Raw genomic sequence first — 12,574 nt, forward strand, 5'->3', positions numbered from 1 at the left:
TGGCCCTCAGCGCAGGGCCGAAGCCGCCTCCGTTCAAGTTGTGCGACCTGGGTCAAAACGCTTAACTGTACCTGGCCTCATTTTCCTCGGCTGTGAAGTGGGGTAATAGTCTGACCTGCCCCCTCTCGGTTGCGGGTCAGATCAAATAACCCTCACAGGAGTTCGTCTCCCACCGAGAATGAATCACCAACTCCATAACCGTCATTAAGAGAGGTTGCTAAACTGGTGCCGGGTTGGATGAGTGTCATAAAATCCCTGAATATTTATTGAACCTCTACTATTCAATCTTTTTACAATTCTCGTTGGTTTGTTGAATCTCCCGTCCACAGATAGAAACACCTCTTAAAATCAGCTTCTTTCCTAAGCAGAAATCCTGTTCACTGACATGTACTAGAACAGTGTCAAGCCCATTGTGGAAACTCAAAAGTTATTTGTCAAATATATAAACATCTGGGCCCTGGAGTCGAGTTGTGTCTATCAGCCATCAGCAGTCAACAAGTTCTAGAATTTGTTATCTTAGAAGTATCTAAAGAATTTATTTTTCCTCTCCCCTCCTAGTAACAGCCAGTCGTGTACACCTCACTCAGCATGTATTGCAACAACCTCCTAACAGGATTCTTATTACCGGTCGTCCTTACCTATTTATGCTCCCCAGCAGGTACCAGAGTGATTCTTCTATGAAGAAAGCTAACTATATTACTGCCTTGCTTAAAATACTCCTGGTACATTGTCTACATAAATCAAGAAGTCACAGCTAATGTTTTCATCTGCCAGGCACTATTGTGAGCACTTCACATGTATTGATTCAATCCTTAGGCAACAGGCACTGTATGTTCATTTTACAGAAATGGTAACAGAAGCACAGAAGGGTTAAGTGGTTACTGAAGGACTTGATCCAAGCATCTGGCTTCAGAATCAGTCTTTTGTTTTTAATATTTTTATTTATTTATTTATTATTTGGCTGTATTCGGTCTTCATTGTGGCACTTGGGTTTTTTATTTGCAGCAAATGAACACTTAGTTGTGGCACGTGGAATTTAGTTCCCCCACCAGGGATCTAACCCGGGCCCCCTGCATTGGGAGTGTGGAGTCTTAGCCACTGAACCACCAAGAAAGCCCCAGAATCAGTATTTCTTACTACTAATGGACTGCCATCCATACAATCATTTTAAGAAATGAAGTAGACTTGTATATGCTGGCATGGAATGATAGCCAAGAGACAATTTTAAGTGAAAAAAATTTGCAAATATAGACTCTAATTCCATTTTGAATGGTATTAGTCTAACCACAGAAAATAATCTGAAAGATTATGACTCAAACCATTAACAGAGTACGTGACTGCCAATATTTGAGTGTTTTACACAATGGGTATGTGCTATATGTGTAATTAGAAAAAAAATTCCTTCCTAAAGGATAATCCTATTAGCATGCAACTGCAGAATCAGTTCCCAGTTTATCTCCTCAACTTTACCTCGCACTGATCTCTGCTCAGGCTACATCCCTGTATTTCCCAAATACACCGGATTCTTTTATACCTCTGTACCTTTGCTCTTGATTTTTTCTTTTTTTTTGGAGTATAGTTGGTTTACAATGATATATTAGTTTTTGCTGTATAGCAAAGTGAATCGATTGTATATACACACTCATCCACTCTTTTTTAGATTCTTCAATGTTCCCTTTGCCTAGAATGGAAATGAATGGACAACCTTTGTTTACTCATTTTCCTGGCCTAAATGAATGACCTCTTCAGTGAAACCTTGCATGATGCCCTCAGGAAGTTAAGTATCCCTTCTTCAGGATTCCAGCTGCATTTATGTCAGAATTACCATAGTCTCATTTCCTCTTCTGTACTGCATTCTGACCCTTTTTGATGGCAGCCACTGCCTTTTTGACCCTTTTTGATGGCAGCTGTTGGGGCAGTGCTTGTCACATCACAGACATTCAATAACTATTTACTGAAGACATCCATAAGTGAAAAGTCAAATAGCATAGAAGGGTTTAAAGACCACTTTCCAAATAGTCTAAGAGGCATCACAAAGGCAGTACCTGATTAATTGCTGAATGAATCATACACCAGTAATTGCAATAGAAGTCAGAGGAGGTGTCTTATCCATCTTTATATATCCCTTAGAGCACCTAGCACTGTGACTTGCTCATAGTGTAAGCTCAGTGAATGCTCCGTGAATGAATAATCACAGCTCTTGAATCAAGTGATGATGGGCAATTGAAGAATAAGCAGTGTAAGTGCTGAATTAAGATGGATGAGTAGTTTCTTGCTTAACATCCATCACCAGCCTCCACGGATTTGAGGCATTAAGCATTTGCTCCATATTGTCAGGAGCACTAGGTCGGCAATTGCTTGAGGGTGGGGAGAACACAGGGCTTCCCTGGTTGCTCAGACTGTAAAAAAAAATCTGCCCAATAATGCAGGAGACTCAGGTTCAATCTCTGGGTCAGGAAGATCCCCTGGAGAAGGAAATGGCAGCCCACTCCAGTATTCTTGCCTGGAGAATTCCATGGACAGAGGAGCCTGGCGGGCTACAGTCCATGGGGGTCACAAAGGGTCGGACACAACTGAGTGAGGGAGGACACAAGAAAAAGTATTCATTTGGGGAGTGTAGACTTAGAACTAGGAAACATTACATACATAACAGACAACAGGCATAGCAGTGTACAAAAAAGGAATTGCACAAAATGTGACCAACAGTGCAAATGTGCAAAAGGCAATATGAACAATGAGCAAGAAGAGAAAAGCAGACCCTGTTTTGGCAGCATATTTGGGAAAGTTTAATGAGGGAAAGAGCATATAGGGCCATTAATGCAAGGAATATTTATTGGACACCTGTTATGTGCCAGGAACTCTGGTAGGTAACAAGGAAATGATAAATAGCTTTAGGTGATAAAAGTCTGATAATGAGTAGGCTTGGGAAGAAAGAATAGGAGATAAAGTAACTAATTAGAGGAAAAGGAATATGGCTTCAAAGATTCTTGGAGCCTGATGACTTCAAGGCTCAAAACTCATTAGTACTGGGCTTCCCTGGTGGCCCAGTGGTTAAGAATCTGCCTTGCAACGCACTGGACACCAGTTCGATCCCTGGTTTGGGAAGATCCCACATGCCACAGGGCAACTAAGCCCACGCACCACGTAATTATCAAGCCTGCGCTCTGGAGCCTGCAAGCCGCAGCTACTGAAGCCATGTGCCTAGAGCCTGTGCTCTCCAACAAGAGAAGCCGCCACAATGAGTAAGTCCACACACAGTAACTGGAGAGTATCCCCCACTCTCCACAGCTAGAAAAGGCCCATGCAGAGCAACAAAGACCCAAACAAAACACACCAAAAAGTAAATAAATATATTTTAAAAAATCATTAGTACTCAAGGGCACGTTGTTCTGCCAAACTGGGGAGTGAAAAACATTGATTAGTCTTATTTCATCAGTTTCTTCATCGAGATTAATGACCTCCTTCCCTGACACCAAAAAGATTGAGGGGGAAATGCCAGTGAAAGGCAACCCCTCCAAAATGGTTGTAAAACCTTTTTGTGGTAGTTCTAATAAGACTCAATACGACTCAATTGATTAAGGAGTTTATAACTACCGAATGATCCAGAAAACCAGTTTCAATCTTTTATTTTTGGTAAACACGACCATCAAAAGTTTGGTCTATAGATGACAAAATATCTTGTGATTTCCATCCTCAGCTACCTTTTCTTTGAAATTCTATTTCTTCTTTCTACTGTGTTATGTTTGTCTTGCTAGTAATCTACTTTTCTATTGTTGTTTATCACCTTCAGCCTCTACCTTTTCTGTTCTAGCTGAAATGTTCTAGATACCGAGGAACTTTAAAATTGTTTTGAATTCTTTCTTTAGGAAGCAAGCACTTAAAACATTTGGTTCTTAGACCAAAGAACAACTAAGGCTATTATAAGTTATAATATTATAAGTTGTATTATGATACAACTAAGTTCCCATTTTACTGTTTCTCACACATTTCTTTTAACTAATCTGTCATACCAATGATAGAGGGCATGGAACAGGAGCTGCCACATAATAAGACCCCTTGCTAACTAGGTGGTCACTCCAGTATGGTTGTCTCCTTCCTTCTTCAGAATGAGTGATTCCTCACCCCTAGCCTTAGTCCTAAACTTACAGAGTTGAAGGGACTTAGGTTATTACTAAACACAAAACATTTTATTTTACAGATGATGGGTAGTCAAGGTGGGTGAATTCATCAAGTCAGCAGCAGTCCAAAATAAAATCATTTTCCTGACTTCCAAGCCAATGTTCTTTCCCTTCATCATGCTAACTCTTACTGCATGGCTAGCTAAGACATTTTAAATGGGCTTTGGCAGGCTAGCCAGGGAACCCACGATTTATTACAGTTTCTATGAGAAAACTAATTCTGAGTTGTGCTCAGAATTCGGAATACATCTTTCAACCTCCTACTCATCCTCTCACCACTCTGGTGAACATAGTATCTGGCCACAGGAATGAATGGAGAAGACCGTTTTTAATTCTTAATAACTTATTATACTTGGAAATGAATAGAACACAATTTGTTTATCAAACCAAAGCAAATATTTATACAGTCAGAGTCCTCAAAATTGAGGATCGATTTTTAGGATGAATCTTCTAGAGATATCCAAATTAGCTACTTGTCTTTCTTAGAAATAAATCCATTACTAATGCTTCTTCAGCCAACCAGTTGCAAATCCACACAGTATGCTTTGAAAGACAAGCATAGAAAACCAACTTACTTCCTGGAGCAAATGGGAGAGGGATTTACTTCCTGGAGCAAACGGGAGAGGGATCTAAAAATCCCAGTAGGGTGGACTAGGATCCCTGTTTTTTAATAACAAAGAAAGACAAAAGGAGGGGGAAAGAGGAGGTAGCTTAGCTTGATGTGAAAAATATTCATTTAAGTCATTTACATACTATTGCTTTACCTAATTATGGCAAAGCCTTAGGGATTATTCACATCATTAAATATGTCAAGTTAAATGATTTGATTGTAGTACAAACCTCCTGTTTAGAGTCTCTCAGTATTCATACTTTGTTGCTCATACAGTTGGGTTATCTGCTCACAGGTTTTGACACAAGATGAAGGAACGGTGCTGGACTGGGAACTGGAGGACAATGTGCCTGCACAGTCAGAAAGGCAAAGGCAATGGCAGTGAGTATGACTAACAGCTTCACTGTCTATTGAGCCAGTTTGTAAAATCTTGGGGAAGGAGAGGCATCATGTAGGAAACTTTTTCACTGTCTCTTTGGATTACCTAGTTACAATTTAGTTTCTGATTCTCATTGTACTTAAATTGTGTTACGTACTGTAGTCCTAAAATGTATACTAAGGTTGAGTGTGTGGAAATTGAGTAAATTTAAATTATAATGAGTGGTTCTGTTTCTGGAGAATGAAAAATTTCACCCCATCATTTAGAGATATTCCTTGATAACATGGTCCCCATGCTTCATACAAATTTTTCATTTTCTTCTTTTACACACAATCATTTTGGATGTTCAATGAACATTCAATGAGGATTTAAGACTTGCCATTTTTGACTTGGTACTCCTGATCCTTTCAGCCCACATCCCAAGCGTACCATATTTATGAAACCCAGATTTCTCATAAGTACTTTCAATTTTATGTTTTCCACTTATTTTCCTACAAGAATAAAATGCCATAAAATATTCCAATATTGCACAGTGATGTGCATTCAAAGATGGTAACACCATTGGCTAGCAGTAGGTTTTGCCATGTTACTGATCTAAATGTTTATTTATCAAAGAATCTTAAAAAAAAATTAAATTTGGCATCCAAAAGGAGGATTAGAGGCATTAAATATTTTTAAAAGTATAGCTTTATCAAATCAAGCATGCTTAAAATAGAGACTGTCTGTGAATAAGAAGAATACAGTCTTGTACTTCTTGTTCTCCTTTTATCTCATATTTCCTTATTTCTCCCAGATAAGTGACAAGGAGAGTAAAGGGACCATTCCAAAACAGCTACTGTGTGCCAGGAATTGTGGTAGGTAATTTGCACAAATACTCTCTTCAAGGCCAGTGCCAATAGTGTATTTTATGTCAGGAAAAAAAAGCAGAAAAACAAAAACCCAAGATCCCAGAAGCTATTAACTTCACTCAATCATTGTTTGCTGAACTGAGGAATTCGACTGAAAAAGAACCATTCATCATTAGAAAAGGACTCAATAAAACTGTACTTAAATGGATCTTTAATAGTATAGTTTTTATATATTTGTGTGGGATGGAGAATAATTTCATGGAGAACTATCAGAGTTCTGATAATTTTTAAAGAAATGGGTCTGACATTAATTTTACTGTATATTTAAGCATCAAATTAAAGACATGTGTTTTCAAGGTAGATTTATGTGCTAGGAACTCAAAATTAATTATATACCTAAGGCTCTACATTCTCTGCACAGATTTCCCAAACCTGGTGTTATTAACAAGTGTATAGTAAAACAGAGGACTATTTCTATTTTAAGTTCTTCCTTCTTCTTCTGACCCCTCAGCAGAGTGAAATTCAAGGATCCCCCCTGTCTCTTATGGCCAGAACTAAGATCTATAAAGGATGCAGAGCAATAAGTAGGGTCCCTGGCATGCCAAGCTTCTGGTTCCCAACCATTTTTAGATGTTCCTTGGCAAGCATACTGAATTATAAATGCCCCAAATACTTGATAATTCCATACCTGGGAGATATGGAAAAAGGAAACTTCTAGAAGGTCAATAGTCACTGAACACATTTCTACATCTGGGCATCTTTTGAGGGAGAGAGCTTGGCCATTTGGATATGGGAAGTGTGATGACCTGGAATCAGCAGGTCCAGATTCTAGACCCACCTCTTCCTCTAACCAACTGAGTACTCTTGGCTCCAGGCTTCAGTGAAATTAGATTTTCCTTCTATCTAAAAGGAGTTAGAATTAATCCCTCTCTAAAGTCCTTTTGAGTTTGCTGTATGTGACCAGCCCTGGCATTTAAACACACTCCTGAAGCTACAGAAAAGCTGAAGAATCATTTAAAAATTAGGATATACCTTCTTGCTTGAATACTGTAAGTTTTAAATCATAACCACAGAAGTTAGATTGGACTAGCAAATAAGTAAGACCTAATATAAGTGCATTTCTGTAAAATCACTTGTACATTTCTGATCAATCTTTTCAGGCTCCTGACATGCCAAATTAGTCCAGTTCCAATTAAGTCATCATCCTCTTGGCAAACGAGGATATGGATCAATAGATGATGGTGAATGAAGTTCTTAGTTTTTTGATTCTTTGTGCCTTAATAATATCTTCTTCAAGGTAAGCCCAAACCAGCAGGGCCGCAGCAATATCAGTGATGAGAGTGGGTCTTAAGGTCAGCAGTCAGGCCATAAAACTCAACATGAAGACATCATTAACAGGCTGAAAACTGCAAGTCTCAAAGTCCAGAAGGAGGTAGCCTTCAGGAGGTGGAATCAGCGGCCTCTGGGTGGAACAGGTGGAGGAGGATGGAAGGTCTCCCTGGTCGGAGGCCTGAAGTGGAAGACAAAGCAATTATGATCAGATTCGATGAACTACTTCTTAGGAATCCATGATATGTTGCAAACTTGGTATACTATGGTATACTATGCAAAGGACACATCCTTCAATTAATAAAACTGGAGAGACATACGGACCTTTCAGTGGCATACATGCCAATCTGTGGATTGCAGTCCTAGCCAACATTAGAATCCCTCCAGGTGGGGGGCTTTGAGAAATACCAGTTCCCAGGCTCAATCCCAGACCTATTCCATCATAATCTCTGGAGGATAAGGCTCAAGCATGACAACATGTAAATAGTGTTCCTCCTTCAACCAGTTGTATTAACCATGTGGTTTATTTTGTGAAGCTTTGACATCCAGGTCCTGGCTGATCCTGGAAGGCCTGCCCCTCTGAGGGGGCTAATTCCTCTAAATAGCCTGCAGTTAGCACACATTTCACACGCAAACTAACCAATCCAGAGTCCATATCCCAATCACCTCCAGCACCAGGACTCTCAAAGTCCAGGCCTCTATCCACCCGCACTAATCACCCCAGGGCCAGGTGTTGGGCAACTGGAGACAGCCCCTGAGCCCCAAAGCCTGCAGAAATTACTCAAACTGCTGCTGCTGCTGCTAAGCCCGACTCTGTGTGATCCCATAGACGGCAGCCCACCAGGCTCCCCCATCCCTGGGATTCTCCAGGCAAGAACACTGGAGTGGGTTGCCAAATCTGCCTAGCCTGCCTCACTGGTTCCTTCCTGCAGAACCCACAAGAAAAGTTCCTGCCCCTCTTTCTGCCCTACCTGCCCTTTCTTCTGCCTAAACCTGGGGCTCTCCTGGGTGTCCCACCCCAGCATAATGTGCCCGCCTCCTCTTGAGATCTAGGAGTATAACAAACCACCTATTCAATGGTAGTTGTCTCCTGATATGCTGACCTTGCCACACCTAAATAATAATAAAATCTATATTTTAAAACTCCAGTGATTCAAATATGCAGCCAGGCAGCAGACACACTGCAGTAGGGAGATCCTTGAGAGAGGACTTAAGAATTTCTGAAGTCAGCTTCTCACAACTACTTCTACTTGGGATCACTCAGTGTTGTCTCAACTCCACGTCCGCTTTCCTAGAAGCCTCCCTCCACATTGCCTAGATGGTTTTTGAACAGTGCTAAATGACACTCCAGATAGACCTGGGGGAATATATTTACAACAGGTTCAACAATTGAGATGGTATTTCCATATGTGTGCTGTAAAACCAATATTTAATTCTCTTGGAAGTAAGTCAATAAGTCAAGAAAGAGCGCTTTGTCAAGTGCTGTAATTGAACTGTGCTACCCTGGAACTACATACTTGATTGAATGAATCGATGAGTAAATATTTATTAAATGTCTCTTGAATGCAAGTTTTGCATAGGTCAAGGAAACAATAAAGGAGTTGGGAAAAGACGGGCCATCTCAGAAGGCAGAGAGGGAGGCAGAAGTAGAAAAGAATAACAACAGATATCCTCAAGAGGTCCTACAGCACCTGGGCGTAGATGGTTTTGTGTGATTGTCTCTTTATCCAGAGAAAATAGACAGTCTCCTTCCATTGCCCCAACCGGCCCTATGAATCATGAGCTTAGAGGAGAAAGCTGAAGAACCCTCAGGTGCTACCAGTCATCACCTAAATGAGCTAAGGCTGGCTTGATGGTTTCCTTCCTTCCTCTCAACAAACATGTATCTACTGTGCATTAACCTCTGGTGTGGGATATAACAGTAAGTAAAGTGGGCATTGATCCCACCCTTAAAGTGCTGAGACTATAATGGATGAGACAGACAATAGGGAAAGTCAGTGCACTATACTGAATGTTTTGTTAGGGGACGTTCGTAACCTATGAACACATGGCAGAGGCATTCATGCGCACATCTGAAGGACAAGTTCAACAAATTCAAACTTTTCTGTTTCTTATCTGCCAGAGAGAAGTAAAGATGCCCACGCTGGAGTAATGTGTGCCGCCCGGAGACGACAGGTGGAAGATGGAGAGCACTTTCTGGCTTAGAGTAGGCACTCAAGAGGTAAAGCTAATAATTTTATTATTTGTGGTGAAAGACCTGTTCTTAGACCTTTTCCCCAATAATGCCCCATGAGTCTTACATTTTACCTTCCATCACAAAGACAGGCATGATTCCCTCCTGGTCACTCTTCCTCTGTTGACCCACTCTGCAATTGAGCAGGTCTGTAAGCAAACCTGGAGAAGGAAATGGCAACCCACTCCAGTACTCCTGCCTGGAGAGTTCTGTGGACAGAGGAGCCTGGTGGGCTGCTGTCCACGGGGTCGCACAGAGTCAGACACGACTGAAGTGACTTAGCATGTATGCATGCATTGGAGAAGGAAATGGCAATCCACTCCAGTATTCTTGCCTGGAGAATCCCCGAGACAGAGGAGTCTGGTGGGCTGCTGTCTGTGGGGTCACACAGAGTCAGACACGACTGAAGCAACTTAGCAGCAGCAAACAAACCATCTCCATATTTCTTTCTGGTGAACAGCCCAGCTAAAGATTGGAAGCCCTGTCTTTGGGAATGGATTTGTGATTATACGCATATCAAAACCACGGAAGTAAAATGTATCAAATCAGAATTGAGGGGTGGTCTGTGGGGAAACGGCCTCCAAGGACACTGGGAAGCTGGAGTTGGACACAGGATTGGCCAGTCCAGAGACCTGGGCACTGGCTGCTTTCTCCTCTGTGCTGAGGAGATAACTTTGGTTCAAGAACCCAGCAATCCTAATGTTGGTTAACATTGTTTTAAAGCAGGTCTGTTATTTAGACAGTATGCTTTTGTATGATCACAACATTGTTAAAAAATATTTTTAAGCTTCCCTATTAGTAAATAGTCTCAGGTCCAAGTCCCCTTACTCTCTGACCACTCCCCCTGCTCCTGCCTAGGGATTCCACAGATATCTTTACAAGTGAAAGTCGCTCAGTTGTGCTTGACTCTTTGCAACCCCAGGGACTATACAGTCCATGGAATTCTCCAGGACAGAATATTGGAGTGGGTAGTCTTTCCCTTCCCCAGGGGATCTTCCCAACCCGGGAATTGAACCCAGGTCTCTCACATTGCAGGCAGATTCTTTACCAGCTGAGCCACCAGGGAAGTCCAAGCAGCTAAAAGGTTAACTCTTGGTACTCCAGGAGGCCTTCAGAAATATGCTCTGATTTGTCAGTACCTAGGCTGTGCCTTAAAGGGGAGTGCACAGATTGTTGTGCTGAGCTCATTGTGCTCAGTCGTGTCTGACTCTTTGCAACCGCATGGACTATAGCCTACCAGGCTCCTCTGTCCATGGAATTTTCTAGGCAAGAATACTGGAGTGGGTTGCCATTTCCCTCTCCAGGGGATCTTCCCCACCCGGGGATCGAACCTGCAAGTCTTGCTTCTCCTGCACTGGCAGGAGGACTTTTTACCACCGCACCACCTGGGAAGCCCATAGTGATTGGCTAAATCACTAGGAAACAGCAAAACGTATTCAAAAACAAAGGGGCAATGTCTCAGCAAGATACTGGCTCTTTCTTCCTCTACTGGCAGGACTTTATACCTATGAAGAATGTGACACTGTCAGCTGCCCACTCTGTGGGAGCTGCAAGGGAAACGCCACACAAGGATATAATGCATCTGCTCCTGTTCATGTCACCATCTGCCTTCCCTAACTTTGAAGTCTGTTGGGAACTTACAGCCTGTGGGAATGTGAAGCTTCTTTCTTCTGATGTGTAACCCACCTGCACTGCGGTACATGACTTGATGGCTAGCTGTCAACCCAATCTGTATCAATCTATCATCTGCCCATTCACTTACTTGCATGATAAATATTTGCTAAGTTCCTAGCATGTGCCAACTACTGAGTTAACTCCATATTGCACCGGGGAGAGTAGAAAAAACTTTAAAAATCAAAACAGTCTTTATCATTTTGAGGTTTACCATCTATTTGGCGAGATAGATATGCAAACAAGGGCCACCATGTGGAGTGAGTTATAATAGAGGTATTTGGGGAACACAGAAAGTTCACGCTACAGAGGAACATCAGGGGAGGCTTCAAAGAAGAGGTGAAGTCTTGACAGAGTCCTAAAGGATGTGTACGAATCTTCTAAGCAGAGATTGGAAAGGAGTAGGAAGACAGCATTCTAGGCAAAAGGAACATATTGGGCAAAGACTGTACAAAATGGCACAGCTCACTAGGAATGCTTAAGGGGTGAAACATCAATGAATACAGGAGAGAGATGGGACTTAGGGCTACAGCATGCTAAAAAATACAGAAATGAATGCAAGGCTTTTATGCCAGGAAGTGACATCATCAGCTATTTCTGTTCTAGAAAGTGCACTCTTGTGCAATGTGGAGGAGGGACTGACTGGAGGCAGGGAGGTAAATGCAGGGATGAACTTAGGCATGGGCAGATGGAGAGGAGGGGGTGGATCTGAGAGCTGCAAGGGCAGCAGAATGAACAGAGCCTGGGGGGCTGCAAAGGAGCAAGAATGGAGGCTGCCTCCGGGGTTAGGGACTTGCAGAAGAAAGAAAATAGTGTCTTGTCTCTGGCTGGGAAGTCATGAGAAGAAGGCAGTTCAGGGCAGAGGAAGGCAGGTGGGATGATGAGTTCAATGAGATCGTGAGTGCAAAAACTGAGCTCATCATCCCACCTGCCTTCCTCTGCCCCGAACTGCCTTCTTCTCATGACTTCCAGCCAGAAAAGCCCAACATTCAGAAAAGTAAGATATGGCATCCGGTCCCATCACTTCATGGCAAATAGATGGGGAAACAGTGGCTGACTTTATTTTTCTGGGCTCCAAAATCACTGGGGATGGTGACTGCAGCCATGAAATTAAAAGACTCTTGCTCCTTGGAAAGAAAGTTGTGACTAACCTAGACAGCATATTAAAAAGCAGAGACATTACTTTGCCAACAAAGGTCCATCTAGTCAAGGCTATGGTTTTTCCAGTAGTCAGGTATGAATGTGAGAGTTGGACTATAAAGAAAGCTGAGCACCGAAGAATTGATGCTTTTGAACTGTGGTGTTGGAGAAGACTCTTGAGAGTCC

General features: G+C 42.0%; 1 protein-coding gene across 1 annotated transcript in view; it reads right to left on the reverse strand.

Moving 5' to 3' along the window:
• Positions 1–6,209: 6,209 nt before the first annotated feature.
• Positions 6,210–12,574, reverse strand: part of PIK3AP1 (phosphoinositide-3-kinase adaptor protein 1) — a 121,044-nt gene continuing 114,679 nt past the window's right edge. The window contains exon 17 of the mRNA XM_010833037.1: positions 6,210–7,525. Within this exon, the coding sequence (XP_010831339.1) occupies positions 7,468–7,525 (58 nt within the window). The 3' untranslated portion in view covers positions 6,210–7,467. The remainder of the gene's footprint in view (positions 7,526–12,574) is intronic.

This window comes from Bison bison, unplaced genomic scaffold (assembly GCF_000754665.1).
Source record: "Bison bison bison isolate TAMUID 2011002044 unplaced genomic scaffold, Bison_UMD1.0 scf7180017862979, whole genome shotgun sequence".
Taxonomy (NCBI): Eukaryota; Metazoa; Chordata; class Mammalia; order Artiodactyla; family Bovidae; genus Bison; species Bison bison.